This window comes from Marmota monax, unplaced genomic scaffold (assembly GCF_021218885.2).
Source record: "Marmota monax isolate L192 unplaced genomic scaffold, Marmota_monax_Labrador192_F-V1.1 WCK01_AAM20220418_F8-fsc00249, whole genome shotgun sequence".
In the NCBI taxonomy this organism is placed as follows: domain Eukaryota; kingdom Metazoa; phylum Chordata; class Mammalia; order Rodentia; family Sciuridae; genus Marmota; species Marmota monax.
The window spans coordinates 1,172,501-1,199,397 of record NW_026694242.1 but is presented as its reverse complement, the minus strand read 5'-3'; the positions used below and the strand labels follow the sequence as shown (position 1 = coordinate 1,199,397).

Genomic DNA, 26,897 nt, shown 5'->3' with positions numbered 1-26,897 from the left:
CCTGAGCTGCTGGGACCTCAGAGTGAAATCGTATTTGGAGCAAAGTCCTTAAAAGAGCCGATGCAGTTCCCTTAATGAGGTCCTTCAGGGGACCCTAATCCAACACGCTGGTGTCTTAAAAGACAGATGAGGACACAGATGCACGCAGAGGGAAGTCCACTCGGGGACGCAGGAAGAAGATGGCCTCTACGAGTCAAGGGTGGAGTCCGCAGGGGAAACCAAGCCTGCAGACACCTTGATCTGGGACTCCAGTCCCCAGGACCTCGAGACAGTAATGGGGCTTAAGCTCCAAGCTCTGCGGCATCTGTCACGGTGGCCCTAGCAACGGAGTGGACTTCAGATCCAACAACCGCAAGCAGATGCAGCCCTGTCCCCCAACTCATTGTTTGGTGACTCTGTCCCTCCACAAATGTCATTTCCTTATTATGTCTTCTCCACAACCAGCCCAGAAGACATAGGGGCCCCCATGTCACCAGGAAGCAAACCAGACATGGAAGTGGCTTCTCACTGGGAAGCCACCACCCCCCATCTGTTCCCTCTTCCCCCCTCCAGCTCTGCCCCCCACACACAGCCAGGGATCCTGTCCCATCCCAGGGAGACTATGTCCCTCCTCTGCCCCACACCTCCCATGGCTCCCACCTTCCCTGGTCAAAGTTGGAGGCCCCACAAAATCCTGCAAGCTCTGCAGGATCCGGCTCCACCCCTGGCTCCACCCCCGGCTCCCCTGACTCCACCCACAGCTCCACCCACAGCGCCACCCTGGCTCCACCCTTGTTCCACCCCCAGCTCCACCCCCAGCTCCACCCCCAAGCCCCACCCTGGGTCCACCCACAGCCCCACCCCTGGATCCACCCCCGGCTCCACCCCCAGCTCCACCCCCGGCTCCCCTGGCTCCACCCACAGCACCACCCACAGTGCCACCCTGGCTCCACCCCTGCTCCACCCCCAGCTCCACCCCCAGCTCCACCCCCGGCTCCACCCCTGGCTCCACCCCTAGCTCACGGGCCTCTTTTCTGCTCAGGAACCAGATTTTATATTTTTATATTTTATATATATATATATATTTTTTTTTTTTTTTTGCAAATTTAATTTCCTTTACTTGGAACCGTACCCTCCTCTGCCAAGCTCACAAACTCCTATTCTATCTTCAAAACCCTCATAGACATCACCTCTGCCCTGCGGCCTCACCCTGCCTTCTGCATGCATCCCCAGTCCCACTGTCACTCAGCAGCATGAAGCACGGGTCTCCATGGGTTGAGATCCCTGGGACCCGAGCAAAGCCTGCCTCCCTGGACCCAGATCATGACTCCTCCGAGGGCAGCGTGGGGCTCAGGCGCAGCCGACTCTCAGAACAGGCCTGATGGATTTCACTGCTTAGGACCTCGCTCACTTTCAGAGGCTGGCCTCCACATGGTGATCCTCCTGCCTCAGCCTCCCAAGCTGTGGGGATGACAGGTGTGCACCACGGCGCCCAGCAAAAAAGACATTTTTTTTTTAAACCAACATTTTCACCAGAACTTGTGAAGTATAGCATTTGATGAAGACCCTCAAATAAAAACCATCTCCTGACTGACCAGGATCAAAGTTTCAGCAAGCTTCCCTGCCATCAGTTTCCTTGGGAACTGACAGATGTAGGTGACATTCATTATAAAAGGAAAAGGGCGCCGATGCCCTTCTCTATTCCTTTATTTCCAATTCGGCTTCATTTCAAATGAAAGGGGTGGAGCTGGGGGTGGAGCTGTGGGTGGAGCCAGGGGTGGAGCCTGGATAGAGCCCAGGGTGGAGCCCAGGGTGGAGCCAGGGGTGGAGCCAGGGGTGGAGCCTGGATAGAGCCCAGGGTGGAGCCAGGGGTGGAGCCAGGGTGGAGCCAGGGGGTGGAGCTGGAGGTGGGGCTGTGGGTGGGGCCAGGGGTGGAGCCAGATCCTGTGGAGCTTGCAGGCTTTTGTGGAGAGTCTGCCTTTGACCAGGGAAGGTGGGAGCCATGGGAGGTGTGGGGCAGAGGAGGGACATAGTCTCCCCTGGGTGGAACAGGATCCCTTGGCTACGTGTGTGGGGCAGAGCCAGAGGGGGAAGAGGGAACAGATGGGGGGTGGTGGCTTCCCAGTGAGAAGCCACTTCCATGTCTGGTTTGCTTCCTGGTGACTCGGGGGGCAGTTTTGTCTTCTTGGTTGGCTGTGGAGAAGACATCTAAGGGACAAAGAGAACACAATAGATGGCTTGGGACCCTGGGCTGGTAATCAAAAAGATTTCATTTTGCCCCTCAATTGCTGGGTGGACTTGAGAAAGACCCCTTGCCCTCTCTGATCCTAGAGTTCTTCGTCTGTGCATTTAGGGATCTGATCTCCATCTCTCCTCCCACCAAGCCTCACCGTGTCACTGTCTCATGCTGTACTTTCAAAAGCGACTCATTAAAAAATAGAGATCAAGCAGGGCGCGGTGGTGGCACACGCTTTGGAATCGTCATGGCTGGGGGAGGCTGAGGCAGGAGGATTGCAAGTTGGAGGCCAGCCTCAGCAATTTTAACACGAAGCAGCTCGGCGAGACCCTGTCTCTAAATCAAACCTAAAACGGGCTGGGGACAGGGACTCCGTGGCAGGGCACTCTCCTAGCTGGCTCCACGGTGGAGCACGGTGTGAGGCCCTGGATTCCACCCACCACATAAAGATGAATGAATCCAATAAAAGCCTTCTGTCCATCTACCACAAAGATTTTAAAAACTAGAGAAGAGCACAAAAACTTGAAGTCACCGTGGTACAAATGCATAAAGGCAAACGGAGGGGTTGTGACAGCCTGCAATCCGAGGCGACAGTAATTGGAGTTGGTACGTTTGCACACGACACCAGGGACCCGGGAGGTGTTGGGGATATGGAAATGAAGGAGCTGGGTGTGGGGGGTGGGGAAGCAGGGACATCCGCGGCTGGAAGGGTCCTTTAATAGAGCCGTGATGCCTCCGTCGGCCTGGATCAGAGCCATCAAGACAATTCCCTAAGTGCCATCAAGACGCGACCCGGAGAGAAAGAGGCAATTATCAGAAATGGCTCCCAGAAATACTCTTCCTGTTCTTAGGTCTTCCCTGGAAAGCACACGTCGGTCACCTGGGGAGCCTCACTTTCCAAAGGACTGGAGCCCCGTCCCCAGCCCCATTTGTATTTTATTTAGGGACGGGGCCTGGCTAAGTGGCTGAGGCTGGCCTCCACCCCGCGATCCTCCTTCCTCAGCCTCCCGAGCTGCTGGGACGACAGGTGTGGCCATGACACCCAGCTACCAGTCCTTTTTGATGGCCGCTGAGTGGTGCACCCCGCCACACACACAGTGGAGGCCCCAGCCTCCCCCTGACTGGGACCCTGGGCCTGCCACCCACGTCCCCAGCACGCTTACCCCCCCCCAGCCCCTCTGCGCCCCTGCAGAGAATGAGCTGCTTAGATCCACATGAGAAAATGTCCCCCTTTAGGGACTCCACCCTGCTATGCTTCCCGCACCCATAAAAGGTGACATCAGAGAGAAACCCACATGCACCGTGTTTCCTCAGTAGCTGAGGGAGATTGAGCCCCGGGTCCCCAGGGATATCCAAAGCCACAGATGCTCAAATCCCTGGTAGGAAGTGGCCTCATATTTGCAGAGAGCCTACGCCCATCCTCTCATGTACCCTGATCACCCCTAGGTGACTTGCGTCACCTAGCACAGAAGAAATGCTGTCAATAGTGTCAGGGTTTATTTAGGAAATAGCAAGAAGAGGTAAGGTCACAGAACCTCACTGCCACCGTAACCTTTTATTTTATTTTTTTTTTTTGGTACCAGGGATTGAACCCAGGGGTGCTTCACCCCTGAGCCCCGTCCCCAGCCCTATTTTCTATTTTATTTAGAGACAGGGTCTCACTGAGTTGCTTAGGGCCTTGCTAAGTGGCTGAGGCTGGCCTCCACCTTGCGATCCTCCTGCCTCAGCCTCCCGAGTCACTGGGATGACACATGTACACCACCGCACCCCGCTAACTTCTTTTTTAAATATTTTTAATCCCCAGTCGGTCGAATTCAGAGTCCCCCGATATGGAGGCTGACCTTATCCATATATCAGAAGCCCTATGCCTCCTTTCCCCTCTGGCTGACTCTCCTCAACCATAAGATGCGACTCCTCAGCTCTCTCGCTGGGGGTCTTAGGGGACACTGAGATGGCACATCTGAGGTCTAAGACCATTCGTGTGTTAAGTGACTTGTGTTTGCACCAATACTTCTGGGCGGGGCTGGTCTCCATTTTACCAAGATGGAAACAGAGGTCCAGAGAGGCCCAGGCTCATCCCAGGGGCACAGGAGGCTGAGGCAGGAGGATCGCAAGGTGGAGGCCAGCCTCAGCCACTTAGCGAGGCCCTGAGCCACTCAGCGAGACCCTGTCTCTAAATAAAATAGAAAAAGGGCTGGGGACGGGGCTCAGGGATGAGACACCCCTGGGTTCAATCCCTGGGACCAACAAACTCACCAACAAATAAATTAAATGAATTCAGCCCCTGAGGGGGTCATCCAAGTGAAGTGGTTTCTGTGTCATTTCTCGACTGGTGACTCCCTGAGGAGACGCCCTCGGGGACACGGGTTCTGCTCTTTCCGCCCACACAGCCTCTGGGTCCCCACGGGGACACCCCCCACGCACTGCTTAACCTCAGAGAGAAAAGGAGAAGATGAAGCCCGAGTTCAACCCCATTTCACTTCTCCTGAGTCAGGGACAAGGGACAAGCCAAAGTTGAAACCGTGGTCACATGAGCTCTACTCGGAGTTGTTTGTGGAGGGGACAAAGGATATTTAAGGAAAGGGGAAATTTCGATATTTGCTCACAGCTGGGTCACGGGTAAAGATCCTCAGCCGGGCACGGTGGGGGCACACGCCTGTCATCCCAGCAGCTGGGGAGGCTGAGGCAGGAGGATCGCAGGGTGGAGGCCAGCCTCAGCCACTTAGGGAGGCCCTCAGCCACTCAGCGAGACCCTGTCTCTAAATAAAATAGAAAAAGGGCTGGGGACGGGGCTCAGGGGTGAAGCACCCCTGGGTTCATTCCGTGGTTTAAAAATAAAAAGGTAAGAGTCACTCTGCCACCAAGCCACCTCCGCGGCCTCCCACGCCCCAGATGGGCCTCCAAGGGTCTTCTCATGACAGGTTCTGAGACTCGGGCTCTGAATGGAGGGTTGGCAGCACCTCAGTCAGTCACGGGGGGCCCCCACATGTTTGCAGTGTGACTCAGAACAGCGGGGACTCGGATGGCTTTGAATATATGTGTCACTATTGCTCCGAACCCAAAGTGACAGGTCTAGTTCCCCCACTGCGGTCCCCAGAGAATGCATCCAAACTTCTGTTGTCCCCAAGTGAACCCTGGACATCACCTTGACGACTTCCTGGTGGCCAAGCCTTACCTGTGTGTCATTATTTACTTAATATAGTTCTATACTCTGTCGACTCAGGGTCCCCCCATAAGTCAATATGCTTATCAGAGGTGACTTTTTTTTTTTTAATCACAATGGTTAATGGAAAACCTGTCACTTCCCCAAAGCGGGGAGAGTAACTGGCAGAGGCTGTCATCTGCCTACCCAATACCCAATACCCAGATTTTATTCAGATGGACAACAACGTCACCAAGTCACCCACTGTATCTCCCAGGCTCCCCAGCAATCAGGTGTGGCCATGTGACGAAATCCACACCACGGAAATAGGGAAGGAGGGGATGGATGAATTTTTCCAGAAAAGGCTTCTGAAATCAAAGTGGGGCCTCCTTTCTGAATCTCATAAGGATAAGTGTAAAAGGTGATGGCTGGAACGCCTGCAGCCATCTTGGGCCAAGAGGGAAATGTGGATGCGGCTCGGGAGGCTGAAACCCAGTCTGCCTGGTGCCCTGGGCCCCCCCGCAGCGGCTGATGCAGCTTCGGATAACTCAGCCCACAGCCTCTCACCCTCTCTGCAGGGAATGTTCCATCGTTAACTTTGCAAGACCAAGTGCCAAGCTCTTTTAACAGCTTCTGTTGGTACCGGGAGTTGGCGGGGGGAGAACAGGGGAGTCACCCACAGTTTTCTTTTCTCTCTCTCTCTCTCTCTCGCTCTTTCCAAAGGCCTTTCAAAGTCAGATAGATTTCACAGGAAAACAATGAGAGGAACAGTTGATTTATCACGTCAATGACAAATGATTAGAGAGGGCTGGGGGGAGAACGTTATTCTAGAAACGAGGCAGAAAAGACAGGCGCTGTAAGTCGTAAATGTCACCCTTGCAGGAGAAGAGGAGCCAGAAGGTTCCTGGCAGCCTTTTCTAACCGTTTCCGTGGTTCTAAATCACCTCTTGGTTGACCCCAGAGGCTGGGATATACAAGGTCAGGTGGACCTCGGCCCTCCATTATGCCGAGGTTGCTCCAGCTATCGCTGCCCATCTCCTTGGGCCTGTCCTTACCCCTCACTGGGGTTCCTGTGCCACTCACAAATGTATAATTAATCTCTCAGCCAGGCACATAACAAACAGGAGCCAAGGGGCGGATGCCGTGGCGCACACCTGTCATCGCAGCAGCTCAGGAGGCCGAGGCTCGAGGATCGTGAGTTGGAGGCCAGCCTCAGCAAAAGCGAGGCCCTAAGCAACTCAGCGAGACCCTGTCTCTAAATAAAATGCAAAATAGGGCTGGGGACGGGGCTCTGGGGTCGAGGGCCGCTGGGTTTAGTCCCTGGTGCAGAGATAGAGAGAGAGAGAGACAGAGAGAGAGAGAGAGAGAGAGAGAGAGAGGGAGGAGTTTTCTGGTCAGACTCTGTCACAAGCAAGGAGAAAGGGTTGGGGTGGGGGGGTTGAGTCTCGCCTTGCTATCTAATGGCTGTGTTGCCTTGGGCTAGTTACTTGGCATCTCTGAGCTAGCTTCCATCGCCAGCCTGGCTGTATTTCTCCAAGGTTTGAAGGCAACAATCCATGGAAACAGAACTGGCATCAAAATGACGCATTTCCCCAGTGGGGGAAGCACCGTGGGTTCCTCTTCCATGGGGCCCACCCTCCAGTTCAAAGTTAGACCCCCGCGGGCCAAGGCTGAACTTGAGCGTTAGTTGAGCAGCTATTAAGTGCGAGGTGGCTCGGTGCAGGTCAGTGAGTCTGCGCGGTGCGGAGCAGCGAGTCTGCGCAGTGCAGATCAGCACGGGGTGGGGGGTGGGTTGGAGGGAGGCTCCTGACTTTGCAGATGCCACGGGCCAGGCCAGTCCTCCCATGATGCTCTGCTTCCCAGAGCCACTGACTTGGGGGTGCCCGCTTGCACAGGGGGTGCGGCGAGATGCTGTGAAGGACTGGTCTCTCCAGGTGTTTCTCCTGCTACAGGCACAAGCCATCACTGCCGCTTCCAGAACAGGGTAGCAGTCATGGGGACCCTGAGGACACTGGTCACAGAAGCTACTTTTTTTTTGGGGGGGGGTTGTCCTGGGGATTGAACCCTGGGGTGCTCCACCCCTGAGCCCCGTCCCCAGCCCCTTTTCATATTTTATTTAGAGACAGGGTCTCGCTGAGTTGCTCAGGGCCTTGCTCAGTGGCTGAGGCTGGCCTCCAACTTGCGATCCTCCTGCCTCAGCCTCCCGAGCTGCTGGGGTGATGGGTGTGCGCTCTCCTCTGCCAAATAAAGCCAGTGGCTCTACCTGACTGGGAAGCGACCTGCAGAACTGAAATTAAAGCCGTGGAGGCCTTGAGAAAGGGTGTCACCAGAAGGGGACACGGGTCACATCTTATTTCCCAGCCGGTGGCCATTTGGAAATGGCCACAGAGGCTTCAGGAGGAAGCCTCGTGGGGCCAGCTGATGGCTCCTTTTTCCAAGGGGACCCTGCTGGGAGCCGTTCTGCCCCGCTCTCCCCGACTGCTCTCCGGCTGGCCCTGACAGTTGGCAGCACCGCCACCGTCTATTTTTAGTGCTCGGTGGGCTGGCGTGTCCTGGTCACATGCTGTTGGAGCTCCCACTTCAGAAAGACTCTGGCTGGCAAAATAGACTCTTCCCCGGAGCCACCGCCAGGTTTCAGCAGGAGCCCCGCATGGACATGTGGCATCTGCAAGGGACGTGGGTACGTGAAGCCAGCACACACCCTACTTCTTCCCTTTTTTGGGGGGTGGGTGCTGGGGATGGAACCCAGGGGGTGCTTAACCCACGGAGCCCCGTCCCCAGCCCTTTTTCTATTTTATTTTAGAGACAGGGTCTCAGTGAGCTGCTTAGGGCCTCGCTAAGTGGCTGAGGCTGGCCTCCATTTCCATCCTCCTGCCTCAGCCTCCAGAGCCCCTGGGATGACAGGTGTGCCCCACCACGCCCGGCTATTTAATTCCTTTATATATATATATATTTTTTATTTTTTATTTTTATTTTTTTTACAATCCTAGGGATAAAACAAAACCCAGAGCCTCATGCGTGCTCTGTCCCCAGCCCTATTTGACCCTAAGAGACAGGAAGAGACTTTGATTCTTCTCTTGCTGCAGGTGGGAAGACTGAGTTTGGTTCCTCAAGGTTACAAAGACTGTGTCCCAGACACTCATCCAGGGAGCCGTTGTAGAATTTCGGACCGTTCCTGACGGGCAAAACGTCCAAAAACCCCATTTGGAGCTGAACTTTACATCGAGGTTCCCAACCCTGACTCGTTCCTTTCTCTATTCCACCGTGAAAACCCCGAGGACGATACTACTCAATCCATGTTTCTTGAAGGAACCATGAACAGATTCCTTGAGAAATGAGAGCCCTGGGGGGGGGATTCTGTTCCCATAAGACAGAAAAAAAGGATCCCCCAAGACATTCTGAAGCTACCCATTTGAATTCCCGAGACAAATAAAATGAGAGACGTGTACAGTATGGTCGCAGAATGAAGTCGATGACGTTATTCGATCGAGGCAGGTTTCAGGTATTAGGAAATAAGAGTTCCAAGAATTTCCAGTGTGTGTCATGGGCAGTAATAAGTAGCTGTTAAATACTGCATCAGTCAGCTTTCCCGTACTGTAACACAACGGATGAGAAAAATCAACTTATAAAGAGGAAAGGTTCATTTGGCCTTGCCATCCGTGGTTGGTGGTGGATCCTTTTGCTTTGGGACTGTGACCAAGTCTCAAAGACCACATCATAGTGGGGAGTGTGTCGTGGAGGAAAGCTACTCACTTCATGGCCAGGACAAGAGAGACAGAGGAAGAGAAGAAGTACCCCATAATTTCCTTTGAGGGCATGACCCCAATGACCTAAAATCTCCCATTAGGCCCTGCCCCTTAAAGGAGATATCCCCTTCCAATAGTGCCAAACTGAGGACCAAGTTTCTAATCCACGGGCCTTGGAAGAACATTCTAGATCCAAACCAGAGCAAATCCATATAGGGGATTGAACCCAGGGGGACTTTACCAATGACCACATCCTCAGCCTGCTTTTTTAAAATATTTTATTCAGAGACAGGCTGTTGCTGAGTGGCTGAGGGCCTCACTAAGTGGCTGAGGCTGGCCTCCACCTTGCCATCCTCCTGCCTCGGCCTCCTGAGGTGCTGGGATGACAGATGTGAACTTTGCTCTCGACGCCACGAAATCACTCAGTAAAGGACTATTTCCCAGCAGCAACCTCCACCCAGACCCTCTCTTCCGCCTTTGGCAACTTCCCAAAAGAAAAGCAATGTCCTTCCCCACTGAGTGCCCAAGGTCACTCTGCTATAAAATAAAGAAAAAATTGGTGAGGAAGAAGAGGAGGAGGGTAAAGGGGAAGGGGACAGCAGACGGCAGGGCATGGGAACCACGGCGCATTCCATTCCGCTAGACCTGTCTCAAGCTCACGGCCACCCAAGCCCAGAGGTGGCCCCGTGAGCGGAACCCTTGGAGGGCCACTCACTCTGTGTCTCTCTCATAGTTATTAAGCCAAAAAAAAAATTGTCCACACATTTTTTCAAACATTTCCCACAAAAACACATTCCTTGTAAAACGGGTGGTGATCTATTTTGGAACCGCATCCCTCAAGGAACCTGGACTCAAATCTGTCCCCCTGCAGCGCAGCGCGGCTTCCGTCCCCCGAACCTTCTAAATATTCTTTCTCTGTCCACGTGGGACCCCGGCCTCGGGGAGACCGCACCTCGGGGCCGCCCCCAGACACGCCTGGCAGCTGCCGCCTCTCCCTGCTCCTGAGTTACAGAGAAAGAACAGACCACGCACACTCACACTCACTCACACACACACTCATGCACACACACCCACACACGCATACTCATACACACTCAGACTCACACACACACACTCACACACTCATGCACACGATCACACACACATTCACACACTCACATGCACTCACACTCACACACTCATGCACACAATAACACACACAGTCACACTCACACACACTCATGCACACACCCACACACGCATACTCATGCACACTCACACTCACACACTCATGCACACAATCACACACATTCACACACTGACACTCACATGCACTCAACACACACTCATGCACACACTCACACACACCACACACTCATGCACACACACCCACACACGCATACTCATACACACTCAGACTCACACACACTCACACACTCATGCACACGATCACACACACATGCACTCACACACTCATGCACACAATAACACACACAGTCACACACACACACTCATGCACACACCCACACACGCATACTCATACACACTCACACACTCATGCACACAATCACACACATTCACACACTGACACTCACATGCACTCAACACACACTCATGCACACACACACACCACACACTCATGCACACACACCCACACACGCATACTCATACACACTCAGACTCACACACACACTCACACACTCATGCACACGATCACACACACATGCACTCACACTCACACACTCATGCACACAATAACACACACAGTCACACTCACACACACTCATGCACACACCCACACACGCATACTCATACACACTCACACTCACACACTCATGCACACAATCACACACATTCACACACTCACAGTCACATGCACTCAACACACACACCACACACTCATGCACACACTCACACACACCCACACACGCATACTCATACACACTCACACACTCATGCACACACACTCACACTCATGCACACAGACCCACACACTCTCACACACTCACACATACACTCACTCTCACACACACTCACATTCATGCATGCACACACACTCATACTCAGACACTCACGCACTCACACTCATGCACGCTCACACACTTGTTCTCACACACACACTCATACTCACTCACACACACTCACACTCATACTCACATGCACTTACACGCACTCACATTCATGCACACACTCACACTCATGCATGCACACACACACACTCATACACACACTTACATTCACACGCACTCACATTCACACGCACTCATGCACTCACACTCTCAGACGCACTCACATGCACTCACACACTCATACACAGGCACACTCACACACCACATTACTCACATTCACACACACACTCAGACTCATACACATGCACACTCACACATTACTCACACTCACACACACTCACATTACTCACACTCTCAGACTTGCACATACCTCACACACGCTCACACACACACTCACACAGAGACACACACACACATCTCTCTTTAGCACTTTCCCTCAGATATTTGCACACAATCAGCTCACTGATAGTGGAGGAGGGCGTCTTTATACTTGGTAAATAAAGGGAACGCTCTGTGGCCTCCGCAAGCACACTTTTAATTTATTTATTTTTATTTTATTTTTGGTCCCTGAAATTGAACCCAGGGATCCTTCACCCCTGAGCCCCGTCCCCAGCCCTTTTTCTATTTTATTTAGAGACAGGGTCTCCCTGAGCTGCCTAGGGTCTTGCTAAATGGCTGAGGTCAGCCTCCACCTTGCCATCCTCCTGCCTCAGCCTCCCCAGCCACTGGAATGACAGGCGTGAGCTCCTGCACCCGGCAGCTAGTGTATGTTTATGAGTTTTTTTTGGTTTCGTTTTATTCTCTGTGGTGCTGGGGATGGAGCCCAGGGCCTTGCCCAGGCTGAGCAGGTGCCCTGCCACTGAGCTGCAACCCCAGCAGCAAATCTATTTTAAAACCTGCCGTGTTGGGCAGACAGGCGGATTCTTCCGGGAAGGGTGATATTTTGGGCCAAAACGGCTGCTGGGCGTAGCTGTAATGACCGTGTTCTGGGATTCAGCCTCTGTGGCTGCAGCCTCTGAGGCTCTCCCCTGCGTAGGACCCGCACGCCCTCCCTCCCATCTCTCCCGTCACCCCGGCCCGTCTGCATGCATGGAAGACCAGGGGTTTCCAGTGAGTCACCATCAGCAGCTGGAAGGCCCCGGGGACGGGGGCACATGAGCCCCGGTTTCCCCTGGGCTATGTTTAGAGTGTCACAGGAAACCCCAAAACTGCTGGCCTTCACACCCTTGCAGAGGTGGACCGCTGTCCTCCACTTCCCGGTCCCCGCCTCTCTCCCTCACCAGGTCCTGCCTGGGATCCCCTCTTCAGACACGCCCCCCCCCCAGAGGACCCTGGTGGCCCTCTCCGGTTCCAAGCCTGAAAGCAGTTGATTCCACCCCCCCACACACAAATGTCCAAAAGGGGTTCCTGAGAGATCCCAAGCCTCCAGGCTGGGGACTCCTTCTCCTTTCTGTTCCTTCCTGGTAAACATTTAGAGTCCAGCTCAATGGGTGATGGTGACATCTCCTTGAATAGGACACAGGCCTACTGGGACAGTGTGTCTGTTATAAGGGAGTCCCAGTGGGCACGGTGATAGATGCCTGTAATCTAGAGGCCCGGGAGGCTGAGGCAGGAGGATCGCAAGGTGGAGGCCAGCCTCAGCAACTTAGTGAGGCCCTGAGCAACTCAGGGAGACCCTGTCTCTAAATAAAATATAAACAAGGGCCGGGGACCGGGCTTATCAACACCGCTGCGTGCACCCCAGTTCCCTGAGCATACTGAGAAACCGCCTGACCCCCCACAAACCCGGTGCTTTAAGACGTCTGCCTAAATAACCAAATGCTAGGATACACTTGAGCCACGAGGTACCTGCCATTAGACTCAGCCTCAGATTTACAGACATCAGTGTTGTTACAAATCGTGTTAATTGAACCCAGGGGCGCTTCACCCTGGAGCCCCATCCCCAGCCCTTTTTATGTTTTATTTAGAGACAGGGTCTCGCTGAGTTGCTCAGGGCCTTGCTCAGTGGCTGAGGCTGGCCTCCACCTTGCGATCCTCCTGCCTCAGCCTCCCGAGTCCCTGAGATCACTTGTTTAATGTTTTTTGGGGGGCCCAGGTGGTCTTTTGAGACGTTTTCTGTTCTCCTGGCTGAACATACTCTGGGAACCTCTTGGGATTCATCCGGGGTTGAGCGCCTACGACTTGGACAGCCTCACCACATCCATTGGGAGTCCCTTGGGAGAAATCCAGGGCCCATTTTGCACGAGAGCACTTGATAGACGGAAGGGAGGGTTACTGGCCCTGGGGCAAGTTCTCGGGGTGCTGGTCACACCTATTTCTCGGCTCACATGACAACATGTCCTTAACTTCGAAACAGTCACATCATGCAGAAAGAGCACGGATGGCGGATGGCGGTAGGACCGACGGCGCGTGGCCAGCCTCCCCTGCCCCACCCGGGCACTCACCGTGGTCATGTGCAAACACCAGTATGTCCAGCCCCATCAGCATCTGAGCCAGCTCGTCATAGCGGCCACAGTGTTCCCCGGCACCATGGGACACAAACATAAGGGCCCTAAGGAGGGAAGAAGGAACTCTGTTAGCAAAGTCCAAGAGACCCCCCCCCCCCCGCGGCGCCTAGAGTCACAACGAATCAGGACCAAACCCTGGGGGCTGTGGGGCTGGGGCTCTGTGGCAGAGCGCTGGGCCTGGCACATGGGGGGAAAAAACTGGACTTTGAGCCCAGCATGTTGGTGCCCACCTGTCATCCCAGTGGGGAGGCTGAGGCAGGAGGATCCCAAGAGGGAGGCCAGCCTCAGCAACTTAGGGAGGCAGACCCTGCCTCTAAATAAAATCTATTAAAATGGGGTGGGGGGGTGCTGGGGATGTGGTTCAGTAGTTAAGCACCTCTGATTTCAATCCCCAGTCCCCAACCCCCCCCAAAAAAAAAAATTAGACTTGAGAGCCGGGCCAAAACGGAGGCCAGATCCTGCCTCTCCCTGGGAGCCCCAGGCCATGTACCAACCGGCAAAACTTTGTTTCTTCACCTGGAAAAAGACCGTGATAACATGCAAGTTGATGCTGGTGGATGTCACTTGTGCTGATTCATAGCACAGGTAGAGGGCGGGCACGTGGCAGGCTCCCATCGGGACTGGTTCCCCCCCTCCCCTGGGCGGGGGGCAATTTTGATTCTTAAATATCCAATTTTCAAGACTCGGATTCTTAGCAGAAAATCCCTGGGGACCTCGAGTTCCCTTTAGGCAGAGAGAATTCAAGACGCTGGCTGCTAACTGTCAGGGGTGAGGTTGGGGGCGAGCCAGAGATGGATAATCACAGCTGCTATTTTAAAGAGCCTCGACTACCTGTCAGTTCCCTTGTTAATGCCACCTAGCAGATTTTGAATCCTCCCCGTCGTCGTTGTCGCTGAATGCTTTCTCTTCTTTACAGAGGAGAGCAAAATTCAGAGACGGTAAGTCCACCCGCCCGGGGTCACACAGCACATTGGTTAAAAAACGTATCTCAGAATATCTCCCCACCTGGATATGCTTTCAGGTCTAGGGTGGGCTCAGAACCCAGACCTTATCTCAGAGAGGCCTCCTCATCTTCAGTTCTGTGAAGGTAGGAGCCAGGTGCTGGGTTTGTTGAGTGCATAACCAACTTGCTCAGAATGCTGTGTCCTTTCTACCGTTCCTTTTGGCCAAGTTGTATGAACTGGTGAGGGCACCGGTTTGTTTTGCCTGCTACGGATTTTATTTTAGGAGTGTTTTTATTTTATCTTGGTTTCTAAATCACCTTTAGCATCTGTCTCCCCCTGTTCTTTCTTTCCTGAAAGCTGCTGAGGCTGGCTGGCCTCCAACTGGAGATCCTCCTGCCTCAGCCTCCTGGGTCGCTGGGAGGAGAGGTGTGCGTCACGACGCCCGGCTACTTCTCTCAATTTTGCTTTGGGCAGATTACACCTGCCCTCTGGATGTTTCTGGGGCCAGCCGTCCACAGGGCTGGAACCTCTAACCAGTCATTATTTCCATATTGAAGGGGCTGAGCTTCCGGAAGGGATGGTTCAAGCACTCCAACATCCTTTGGGAACGCAGCAGCTGCTGGATTAACTCATGCTACAGTTTAACTGCAGAACAGGTCAAAGGACGAGGCCAGATCTTACCATAAATCTGCTCCTCACCGCGGTCAGGGACCATGGGGCAGGAGAGAGCTTCAGGGTTGCATTTAGGTGCCCCAAGAAATGGCACCAGACACGTCACCAAGCCTGACACTGCCTGTCGACAGAATCCACTCCGCACTCAAGCAGGTGGGGAAACCCTTGGGGGTCTTTCTCTGCAGCCACCCTTTCTACTCCCTGGAACGCAATGGCAGCCAGAAGGCAGCCCCAGGAGAACCTGACAGCCACTCTGGAGCCACTGAGCTCCCTGGGGGACATGCAGGGGGGACCATGGGCTCTACCCATAGAGGCGTGCAGCTTTGGGGAGCTCCCTGACGGACCTGGCTGCCCCACTGCTGGTTGCCCCAAATATGGCTTTGCCTTGTCTCGGCACAAGTGGGCTCTGCGGCAGCACCTGCAGGCTCCGCCTCCCGCTGCCACGCCCAGCTACTCCAGCCCCGCCTCTGCCACGCCCTCCTATTCCAGCCCCGCCTCCCGCTGCCACGCCCTATTCTAGCCCCACCTCCCACTGCCACTCCTTGCTATTACAGCCCCGCCTCTGCCACGCCCTCCTATTCCAGCCCCGCCTCCAGCTGCCACGCCCTGCTACTCCAGCCCCGCCTCTGCCACACCCTACTACCCCAGCCCCGCCTCCCACTGCCAAGCCCTGCTATTCTAGCCCCGCCTCCTGCTGCCACGCCCTGCTATTCCAGTCCCGCCTCCCACTGCCACGCCCTGCTACTCCAGCCCCGCCTCTGCCACACCCTACTACCCCAGCCCCGCCTCCCTCTGCCACGCCCTCCTATTCCAGCCCCGCCTCCCGCTGCCACGCCCTATTCTAGCCCCGCCTCCCACTGCCACTCCTTGCTATTACAGCCCCACCTCTGCCACGCCCTCCTATTCCAGCCCCGCCTCCAGCTGCCACGCCCTGCTACTCCAGCCCCGCCTCTGCCACACCCTGCTATTACAGCCCCGCCTCCCGCTGCCACGCCCTATTCTAGCCCCGCCTCCCACTGCCACTCCTGGCTATTACAGCCCCGCCTCTGCCACGCCCTGCTACTCCAGCCCCGCCTCTGCCACACCCTACTACCCCAGCCCCGCCTCCCACTGCCAAGCCCTGCTATTCTAGCCCCGCCTCCTGCTGCCACGCCCTGCTATTCCAGTCCCGCCTCCCACTGCCACGCCCTGCTACTCCAGCCCCGCCTCTGCCACACCCTACTACCCCAGCCGCGCCTCCCGCTGCCACGCCCTCCTATTCCAGCCCCGCCTCCCGCTGCCACGCCCTATTCTAGCCCCGCCTCCCACTGCCACTCCTTGCTATTACAGCCCCGCCTCTGCCACGCCCTCCTATTCCAGCCCCGCCTCCAGCTGCCACACCCTGCTACTCCAGCCCTGCCTCTGCCACACCCTGCTATTACAGCCCCGCCTCCCGCTGCCACGCCCTATTCTAGCCCCGCCTCCCACTGCCACTCCTGGTTATTACAGCCCCGCCTCTGCCACGCCCTGCTACTCTAGTCCCGCCTCCCACTGCCACGCCCTACTGCTCCAGCCCCGCCTTGCCACGCCCTGCTACTCCAGCCCCGCCTCTGCCACACCCTACTACCCCAGCCCCGCCTCCCACTGCCACGCCCTGCTATTCTAGCCCCGCCTCCTGCCGCCACGCCCTGCTACCCCAGCCCCGCCTCTAGCCCTCAGTGCGCATGCTCAGACCCACAGGCCAGCCCCTCTACTCATTCTTGTCTTAAATCTCTGCTGCGGCTGGTGGTTTTTTCCTTAGTCCCTGGATTCAGATCTTGCCTGGACTCCCCGTTCTGATCAATCCATCTCCCCTCCCACCATTTACTTGTTCCCTGGACCAGAGTCTGCTTTGCAGATTCTGTCTGGCAAAGTGGAATCAAATCACGTTACCCTTCTGCTTTGAAGCCTCCAGGGACTCCCCAGAGGAGCTGCACCAAACCTGGCCGCCTGGAAATCCTCCATCGCCTCCCTCCCCGCCTCGTCCCTGCTCACGAGCTCCCAAGCCTCCTCTCTGGCGCCTAGATATGCCAATCAGGGATGTGCTGTTAAATGCTTAACAACTGGGGGTGGCGGGGGTCCCCGTGTGTTTGCCAAACTGCAGTGTCAGTGCTCCCACCAGGCCTGGTTTGGAGCTATTAATGAGATGTCACCAAGAAGAGATGTGCAGGATCTGCCATCATGAGCAGGTTGGAGCCGGCTGGAGCTCGCTGCTGGCGAGCCTCTCTGCACCCGCTGAGCCTTTGCCACTCTCTGCCCCCGCCCCCCCATCTTGGTATTCCAGCTCGTCCCTCCCCCTGCGGGTGCCTCCGCCAGGATTTTTTTTTTTTTTTTTTTTTTGGTGCCAGGGATTGAACCCAGGGGTGCTTCACCACGGAGCCCCGTCCCCAGCCCTTTTTCCATTTTATTTAGAGACAGGGTCTCGCTGAGTGGCTCAGGACCTTGCTAAGCGGCTGAGGCTGGCCTCCACCTTGCGATCCTCCTGCCTCAGCCTCTCCAGCTGCTGGGGTGACAGGCGTGCGCCATCATGCCCATCTCAGCCAGGGCTTTCCTGACCACTTAAGTTGGTCCCCATGTACAGTCATTTATGCAGTCACAAGTTTTTGATGGATTGTTTGGGCTTCCCCCTGTTTCGCCCCAGGGCAGAGATCTTGCCTGTCCTGTTGACTGCTATGTCCCCAGCTGAAGGAGAACTGAGCAGAGGAGCCCTCCCCCAGGCCCAGGGATTAGTGTCCATTGAGGGTCCCCCCAGGCTTGAAAGGCAAGCTCAGAGGCAGGAAGCTTCCAGAAGCCAGCCTGTTTGCAGAGTCCAGCTGCTTTCTGGTATTTCCAGCAGCTTCTCCTGTCCCCGGGGGGTCGCCACTTGCTCCCCTCCCCCCAACACCTGCTGTGGGTGGAGCCTCCATCACCCGCTCTCCCTCCGGCTGCCTCCAGCCCCAGGGCCCCCATCATTGACAAGGGACAGCCCGCCTCCAGCTCTGGGCTTTCTGGTGGAATGCCCACATTCACCCCTGGCTGTTGGTCACCGCTTGGAAATGTCCCCTATCAGGGGACATCTTCTTTTTTGCAGATGAGCAATCGTGACTGTGCACTAAGAAACCCAGATGTGCGGGTCCCCAGGGCACGTTCCCTTCCCAGCGCCACCAGAGCGACCTGTTCTGAAGGTCTGCCCAAACCGCAAGTGACGCGCCCCGGGGGCAAGTCGCTTGCCACCTGGCGGAGCTTGTCACAGCCGTGAAAAGAGAAAGGAAATCGTTTGTGCTTTGGGGGGTTGGCAAGGCGCCACCCGTGGTACCCAAAATAGCCCGGAAACGGTGGTGGCCAGGGAGACAGGGAGGTGGACCTATAGGTTGTCCCTGCCTGTCACCCCCCGCCCCTGCACAGGAAGCCACTATGGAGAGCCCACCCACCCCCCATCACGGGGTTTGTTTCTCTGTCCCAGAGGCTGGAACGCAGAAGCTGGTGACCTGGGGTGACTTCATCTTGGGGAGGGCTCTCCAGGATTCTGTGGCAGAATGCAAACCAGGAGACAATGGACCGACATGGCGGGTGGGGAGGGGGCTCTGAGCAGGTGCCTGGGGGAAAAAATGGTCCCTGCTCTCTCTTAGGGGTGGGGTGTCCCCAGCCAACAGCAGCAAGAAAACTTGATGCCCACAGCAGCAAAAAAAAAAAAAATCAGGTTGCAGAAGAGGCTGAGATTTTTTTTTTTCTTGGAACTTCTGCACCCAAGGGGGAGGGGTGGGGGCAGGGGGGAGGCCCAGCCTCAGAGGAGGGAGGGAGGCCCAGCCCCAGAAGCAGATGGCCTGCTTGGCTCCCAGCCCTGGGAGGTGGAGCCGCTCCCGATAAAGCGCATTTGGAGCCCTGAGATGAATAAGCTGCAGAACTTTTCAGGGCTACTTCATCCCTGCTCCACCCTGACCATAAGGCTCTTCTTCCCTCATCCAAAAAAAAAAAAAAAAAATCAACTGTCTCTTTTTTTTTTTTTTTTTTTTTGTGGCACTGGGGATCAAACCCAGGGGTGCTTAACCACCGGGAGCCCCATCCCCAGCCCTTTTTTTTTTTTCTATTTTATTTTGAGACCGGGCCTCTAGAAATGGCTTAGGGTCTTACTAAGTGGCTGAGGCTGGCCTCTACATGGCGATCCTCCGGCCTCAGCCTCCCGGAAGTTGAAGTGACCTAACAACCTCTCTAAGTCTCAATTTCCTCGCCTTTAAAGTGTAAAGGGTAAGCTCCGGCCATTCCCGTGGCCATCCCAGGAACTGATTCCTAGAGGTTCATGGGTGTTTTTGTTTTGTTTTCCTTTTCCTGGGTGAAATGGGGTTTCTGGGGCCTGATCACAGGGGCTGGGGGGGTCCATCAGGTTCACAGTACCTCTGAGATCCCCTCCTGCTCCCTACAGAACTTTGGATTTGGCTCCCCGAGGAGTCTGTTCCTCACATCTGAGCACAGAGTGCAAAACCTAAGAAGAAATCTGCTTTGTTTTTGTTAGGAAAGATCTGGAAAACGAGAAGGGCTTTTTTTTTTTTTTTTTGAAATGCTATCTGGCCAGAGAGACAGAATGTCTGTTCCTACTCTCAGGCAGCTTTGAGAGGGGGCCCTCATGAACGTCACCAGAGGGAGGAAGGAGGACAGCCTCCTCCTGCAGTCTCCCAGGGTATGTTCTCGGTTCTTGCTTGTTTCCGAATCATCCCAGTCACTCAGCCAAATCCCTTGTTTCACTCTCCTGCCAAATCCCAGCAGCTTGGGAGGCTGAGGCAGGAGGTTCACAAGGTGGAGGCCAGCCTCAGAAATTCAGTGAGGTGCTAAGCAATTCAGCGAGACCCCGTCTCTAAATAAAATAGAAAACGGGGCTGGGGATGGGGCTCAGGGGTCGAGGGCCCCTGAGTTCCATCCCTGGTACCCTCCCTAAATAAATAATAGGCAAAGGTGGACAGGTGACACTTGCTCTCAACAGATCTTGGTTTCAGAATGTTATCACCAGTTGATGCGTTGACACCTCACGACAACTCCGTGAGGTGGGGACGGTTCACTTTCCCCATTTTACAGATGAGGTCCAGAGAGGCCAACCAGATCGCCTAAGGTCACACAGCTAGGAGGTGGATGGGTGGATGGGTGGGTGGGTGGATGGATGGGTGGCTGGGTGGGAAGCCACAGAGGGCAGGTGGCCTGGGTGTAGCAGAGGGACTGTGCCTGGTCTCCTGCAGAGGCTCAGGGGACCCTGCAGGCCTGTGGGCTAGCAGGCAGGACCCCTGGGTCGCTGGAAGGGAGAGTTGAGATCTCTGCACACACCATGGGAGTTAGACTGATCGTCTCTGATGGAGACCCACCGAATCTTAGTTCCCTTTTACAGGGTGATCTTTGAAAGAGGCCTTCTCCAAGAAGAAAACAGAAATGACCAGCATTAAAAAAAAAAACAAAACACAGCAAAAGTTACCTGGGGAATTCTGTCACTGAACCCACCTTTCAAAATGGAATGCCCCAAACCCAGAATGGGCTAGCCTCCCGCGTATTTTATTATTTTATCTTTTTTTTCCCCTTTGGGTACCAGTGATGGAACCCAGGGGCGCTTAACCTCTGAGCCCCGTCATCCCCAGCCCCTTTTTCTATTTTATTCAGAGACAGGGTCTCGCTGAGTTGCAGAGGGCCTCACAAATTGCTGAGGCTGGCCTCCAACTTGCAATCCTCCTGCCTCCAGCCTCCTAAGCGGCTGCGGATGACAGGCCTGCACTACTGCACCCGGCTATGATTTTTCTCCTCCGTGTGTCTGATTTGCCCTTCCTTTTCCCCATCAGGAGTCCGAGAATAAATGATGCCAGCAGCATGCTGTTGGGCCTCAAGAACTGTGAGCCCACGTAAACCTTTTTCCTTTATAAATGGCTCCGTCTCAGGGTATTCTGTGATAGCAACGGAAAACAAGCTAATACACTTGGAACGCATTTCAGAGGTCAACTCGTACACACTCCTCCTAGGTACACCGTTCTTATTTTAGAGAATTTATTGGGACATTTCTAAATGTCTTAAGATCTGGGATCCCGTGGCAGAATGGCCACCTTTGGGCCGTGCTGTGGTGTCCATTTTCCGTGACTGTAACAAATATCTGAGCCGATCCAGTTAGAAAGACAAAAAGGATGTTTACCCAGATCATCAAGGGTGTCCTTCAGATTTCCGGCAAATGCTCACCTCCTTCTCATTCATTCAAATGACAGCTAAGCTAGGTCCAGTATTAGAATTGGAGGCGGGTGATCATCGTAAGGGTTCCTGCCCCCAAATCTTTCAGGCCAGATGAAGAAGAAGAAGGTTCAGAATCACCCTAAATAGCTACTCAGGATCCTGCGGAGGATGAGTCATGTGTCTGTTGCATTTGTGAAGTGAAGAAATCACACCACCAAACCTCCAAATGTGTAATAGTAAGTAAACGCGCACACCCACTCACATACGCATCATTTATGTACGCTCGAAACGGGGAATGGGGTGGGGGGGTTCATGGCAGGAAAATGGAGAAATACAATTTTCTCCATTTAGAGAAAAGAAAAAAGAAAAAGAAAATCCGGGCTGGGGCTGGGGCTCAGGGGTGGAGCGCTTGCTGACCTGGTGCGAGGCCCTGGGTTCGAGGTCTAAGTGGCCGAGGGCCTCTCCAAGTGGCTGAGGCCGGCCTCCACCTTGCGATCCTCCTGCCTCAGCCTCCTGAGCCGCTGGGATGACAGGTGTGTGCCACCCTGCACACTTTTATAGGAAGGTTGGGCTCAGAAGCATTCACGGTGGGCAAAATGAGGGGGGCGGTGGCATCCAAGCCTGTAGTTAGGGGGGAGACGCGTTCCCTCTGATTCCAGGGCCACATTGGGACATAAAGCATGTCATCAGACGACTCTGCTGAGGCAGATGCTGGCTCCCTGGGGTGAGCGTCCCCCGGGGTGTCTGGAATGGTCCTCTCCTGGGAGCAATGAACCTCAGGAAGAGATAATCAGATTCCAAAGCGGGAGGCCTGCCCTGAGGTTATCCGACTAGAAAATTACAAGCCACTTGCAAAGATGCATTTCCATATAAATGTGCAAGAGGGGGACAAGACAGCTTGGTGCATTTCACAGCTCGTTGATCAGGGCGGCTGACATCTCTCTCTGGGCACTCAGCTCTGCGCCCCCCACCAGGGTCTCCTCCAGCCTGCAGAGCGGAGGGCCAGGGCCAAGCCCGTGCACTCTGCGGGGTCTCGGGGGAGGGCCCGCAGGCAGGAAGGGCAGAGCAGCCTGAAGTCCTTCCTCTCTGGACCCCGCCTGCCTTTGTCCCAGAGCTCACTGGTCCAAGGACTGCACTCCCAACGCAGCTTCTAGAACATTCCTTGCTGGCTCTCTGCCAACCTTTCCTTGGCTGATTCCTCTTTCCCCTGTACTCCACGTAACTATCCCCCCAGGAGACCTGGGCACAGCAGAACCTCTATTTTTACCAAAAAAAAAAAAAATTAACCTAGACTTAATTAATTTATTTAACCTATACTTAGTGAATTATTTACCAATAATTTATTTATTGGTACCAGGGATGGAACCCAGGGGTGCTGACCCCGAGCCCCGTTTCCCAGCCCTGTTTTGCATTTTATTGAGAGACAGGGTCTCCCTGAGTGGCTCAGGGCCTCGCTCAGTGGCCGAGGCTGGCCTCCAACTGGCGATCCTCCTGCCTCAGCCTCCCCAGCTGCTGGGATGACAGGCAGGTGCGCCACTGCGCCCGGCTTCTCGTTTTAAAATATCTGGTGCCTTTAAAGACTGGTCGTAGCCTCAGCCTCCTTGAATATATGCCCAGATACATCTGCTGGGGACACCATGTAACAAATGTGCAAATTTTCAGGGGCCCCAAACATGGAAGAATCCAAAAGGGATTCTCGTAGCTGGAGAGCGTCTGCTTATCCAGAGACGAACCCAGTTGTCTCAGGAGCTCTTTCCAACCACAGCCTCTGTATTAGGCAAATTGGACCGCTGTGACTATAACGAAATACCTGACGTAGGCTACGGGTGAAGGAAAAAAAGGTTGATTTAAGCCCAACGGTTTGGGAGGTTGCAATTTCAAACAGCATGACCTAGGTTCTTAACCTCAGGGCCTCCCTCTAAGTCCCATCTCTTCAAGGTCACAAGTGTCCCCATATCACTACCATGGAGACGCCCCCCATCTTTGTCACGAGAACCTTTAGGCAGAGACATAATGAACCGCGGCGAGCACTTTGACGTAAGTCACCTTCGCGCCTAATTTTACAGAGCAGGAAACCGAGGCTCAAAGAGGGGAGGTGATTTGCCCGCGGTTAGATCCCCCCCGGACCTGGACTCTGACTGCACAGGCCTTGGAATCCCAGCGACTCGGAGGCTGAGGCAGGAGGATCGCAAGTTGGAGGCCAGCCTCAGCCCAAGCGAGGCCCTAAGCAGCTCAGGGAGACCCTGTCTCTAAATCAAACAGAGGGAAGGAAACTGGATCCCCTGAAGGACTCTATGGAGCAGGGTGGCCCCCACGAACCTGAACTACTTGCCTCTGGACTGGTAAACGGGAGAGAAATCAGCCTCTACCTTCTTGGAGATGTTAGGGTTTGGGGTCTCTCTGTTGAACCCAGGGGTGCTGAACCCCTGAGCCCCGTCCCCAGCCCCTTTTTTCTATTTTATTTAGAGACAGGGTCTCCCTGAGTGGCTTAGGGCCTCGCTCAGTGGCTGAGGCTGGCCTCCACCTTGCGATCCTCCTGCCTCAGCCTCCTGAGCTGCTGGGATGACAGGCGCGCACCACCGCAGCCGGCCTGTTAGTCCCCAACTCTGGGACTTTGTTTGAGTGTCTGAATCTCTCTGAACGTCTGTATTTCCTCACTAAATGACATGGGATGCACACAGCAAAGCTAGCTATGGTGATGGTCTCTTATTAAAATGCTTTTCTGCCCGGGGATCGGGGGTTGGGGGGGAGCCCCAGGCACAGGGCCCACGGGTGAGTCATTCCTGAACCACAGGAAATGGCTCTTAGGTCGGTCCCCTCTGTGTTTAGCTGTGTGTCTTCCGGCCACAACGGATCTTAACAATCCTCACGTCCGTCCATCCGTCCGTCCGTTCTAATGGGTAGTAAGAAGGCTTGCACCAGAGGAGGCCCTTGACCCTGGACCAGGGCCGCAAGCCAAAATAAACCTCTTGTCTTCGGGACGTAGGCCACCTGTGGGACTGTGGTTAGCAACAGAAAACAGACTAAGTAGTTACTCATTAAACAGGGGCCAAGTTTCAGAGGTGACTTCAGATGCACAAGTTTTCCTACACAGACTGCCTTTAAGGGTCACTAGGGATGGAACTCAGAGACACTGGACCTCTGAGCCCCGTCCCCAGCCCCTTTTTCTATTTTATTTAGAGACAGGGCCTCGCTCAGTGGCTGAGGCTGGCCTCCACCTTGCGATCCTCCTGCCTCAGCCTCCCGAGCCGCTGGGATGACCGGCGTGGGCCACCGCGCCCGACATGCACTGTGTGTTTGACAATCTTGGATGTTTTCATCGCCGGGACATGAAAATAAATGTCTGAGGAGATTCATAGGGTAAAATCCCTCTTCATTTAGCTTTTAGACATTCAGAAAAATCGAACTCACCATCGAGAGGGGGCGAGCCGCCGCAGGATGGGTGACCAGCAAACGTGTCTGTCGGTGACAGGTCACACACATGGAAATGGCTCCCCTCCCCCTGTGACCTCCTAGAGGCGCAGAAAAACCTGTCACTCCCAGGGGGAGGGGGACGGAGAATCGGTCTCCATAACTAGGTTAGGAATTTCTATAGAAACCAGAGAGAGAGAGAGAGAGAGAGAGAGAGAGAGAGAGAGCTTCCAAGACCAGATGGAGTCCCCTGCGCTTTGGAGACGAGTCCCCAGGAGTGATTTGTTGTTGTTCGGGGAGGGAAGAGCCCTTCTGTGCGTGCAGAGGCCAGGAGGGAAGCAGGCATCACTTCTTCAGGGGGGGGCCTCTGCGAGGTCGGCCAGGGCCTCGTCTGCCTCCAAAACAGGTTCTTAAGCCAGAGGGCTCCTTGGGGGGCTGCGTCCAGATCGATGTCTGGAATTGGCCTTGTGGGAAATCACTAATGGTCCTCGGACAGCGCACCGTGTGACTTTTAGGCTGGTCCATTAAATGGAGAGCTTTTGCTATAGGACAGCTAAAGGCCAGATGTTGGAAGGACTGACCGGGCTTTGGTGAAAGACTTCTGAACTCTTCTTTGTTTTTTGTTTTTTTTTATGTTTGATCCCAGGGAGGGAACCCAGGGGGGTACTTAACCCCTGAGCCCCGTCCCCAGCCCTATTTTGTATTTTATTTAGAGACAGGGTCTCTCTGAGTTGCTGAGGGCTGAGGCTGGCCTCCACCTTGCGATCCTCCTGCCTCAGCCTCCCCGCTCGGTTCAGCGTTGATCTCCCTTCCCTGCCTCTCACTCCCTGGCCCATGTCCGTTTTCAGGACAGAGAGAGAGAGAGAGGCCTCAGGCCCAGGGTTTTCTTGGCAAGTCCCAAAGTGGAGCTGGAATCCGGCACCCGAGGGCTCTGTTTTTCTTCTCGCGGTCACTTTCTATTTGTGGCACCTCGCGGGGTACTGTTTCTCGAGTCTTGTGTGTGAGGATCAAGTTTCCTCTTAAAATAGATTGGAACGTGAAGAGGAAAGGGAGAGGATTCAAGCCGCACAGACAACCAAGGGGAAATGATCTGGGATTCCAGTCCCCCGCAGCTGGGGGTGGAGGTCGGTGGGAGGACGCTCCCTCTGGGCTTCCTGACCCCACCACGAGCTGCTCAGCCCTCACCTCAGACCTATGGAGTCGGCCATCTGTGGACTGAGCCCCGTCCCCAGCCCCTTTTCGATTTTATTTAGAGACAGGGTCTCGCTGAGTTGCTCAGGGCTGAGGCTGGCCTCCACCTTGCGATCCTCCTGCCTCAGCCTCCAGAGCCGCTGGGATGACAGGCGTGGGCCACCGCACCCAGCCAGAGTCCGTTTTATTGGCAGTGACTGAAGGAAACAACCTGAGACCGACAAAGTGGGGGAAAGGGGCCCATTCTAAAAGGGACAAAGAGCCACCGCTGAACCAGACCAGTCATCCTGGACAGGAGGGAGGAGGGAGTGGGGGTGAAGGTTCTCCGGAGACCGCTCCCCCATCCTGCCTCCAAGGCCCAACCACCTGAGAAGAGGCCCCTCGCAGAACCCAGGGGACAAGTCCACGTGGACAGGTGGCTTGCGTGTAAAGACCCTGCAGGGCAGAACGGGATCTGTGCAGTGTCATGAAGGACCAAACAGGAAACAGGAGGTAGAGCAGTTGGAATCAGGGAGTGCCTTGGCGGGAGGAGAGGCGGCTCCCCGACCTTCCCATAAGAATGTGCTGGGGCTGTATCTTATGTAACATCAGCTTTTTTCTCTCCTTCTTTTTTATTTTCCTGAAAGGAGAACAACATGAACTCCCCAGACTGCAGATGGTTCCCAGATCTGGGTGGTGAAATGCCAAGTGGATACAGCCATAGACGATGGGGGATTTATTGGGAATAAAAAGGAGAAGCGAGAAGAGTGTTCGTGGGAAGGGAAAAAATGGTCCCGAATCTTCTGCACAGGAGCAGCCCCTGGGCTATGTGCACAACTGAGACCATTTCACA

At 54.7% G+C, this 26,897-nt stretch overlaps 1 protein-coding gene across 2 annotated transcripts in view; it reads right to left on the bottom strand.

Moving 5' to 3' along the window:
* Mgll (monoglyceride lipase) overlaps window positions 1-26,897 on the bottom strand; it is a 64,852-nt gene that overhangs the window by 26,599 nt on the left and 11,356 nt on the right. For both annotated transcript variants that reach the window (XM_046466923.2, XM_046466922.2), the window contains exon 3: window positions 13,596-13,702. In XM_046466923.2, the coding sequence (XP_046322879.1) occupies window positions 13,596-13,702 (107 nt within the window). The remainder of the gene's footprint in view (window positions 1-13,595; window positions 13,703-26,897) is intronic.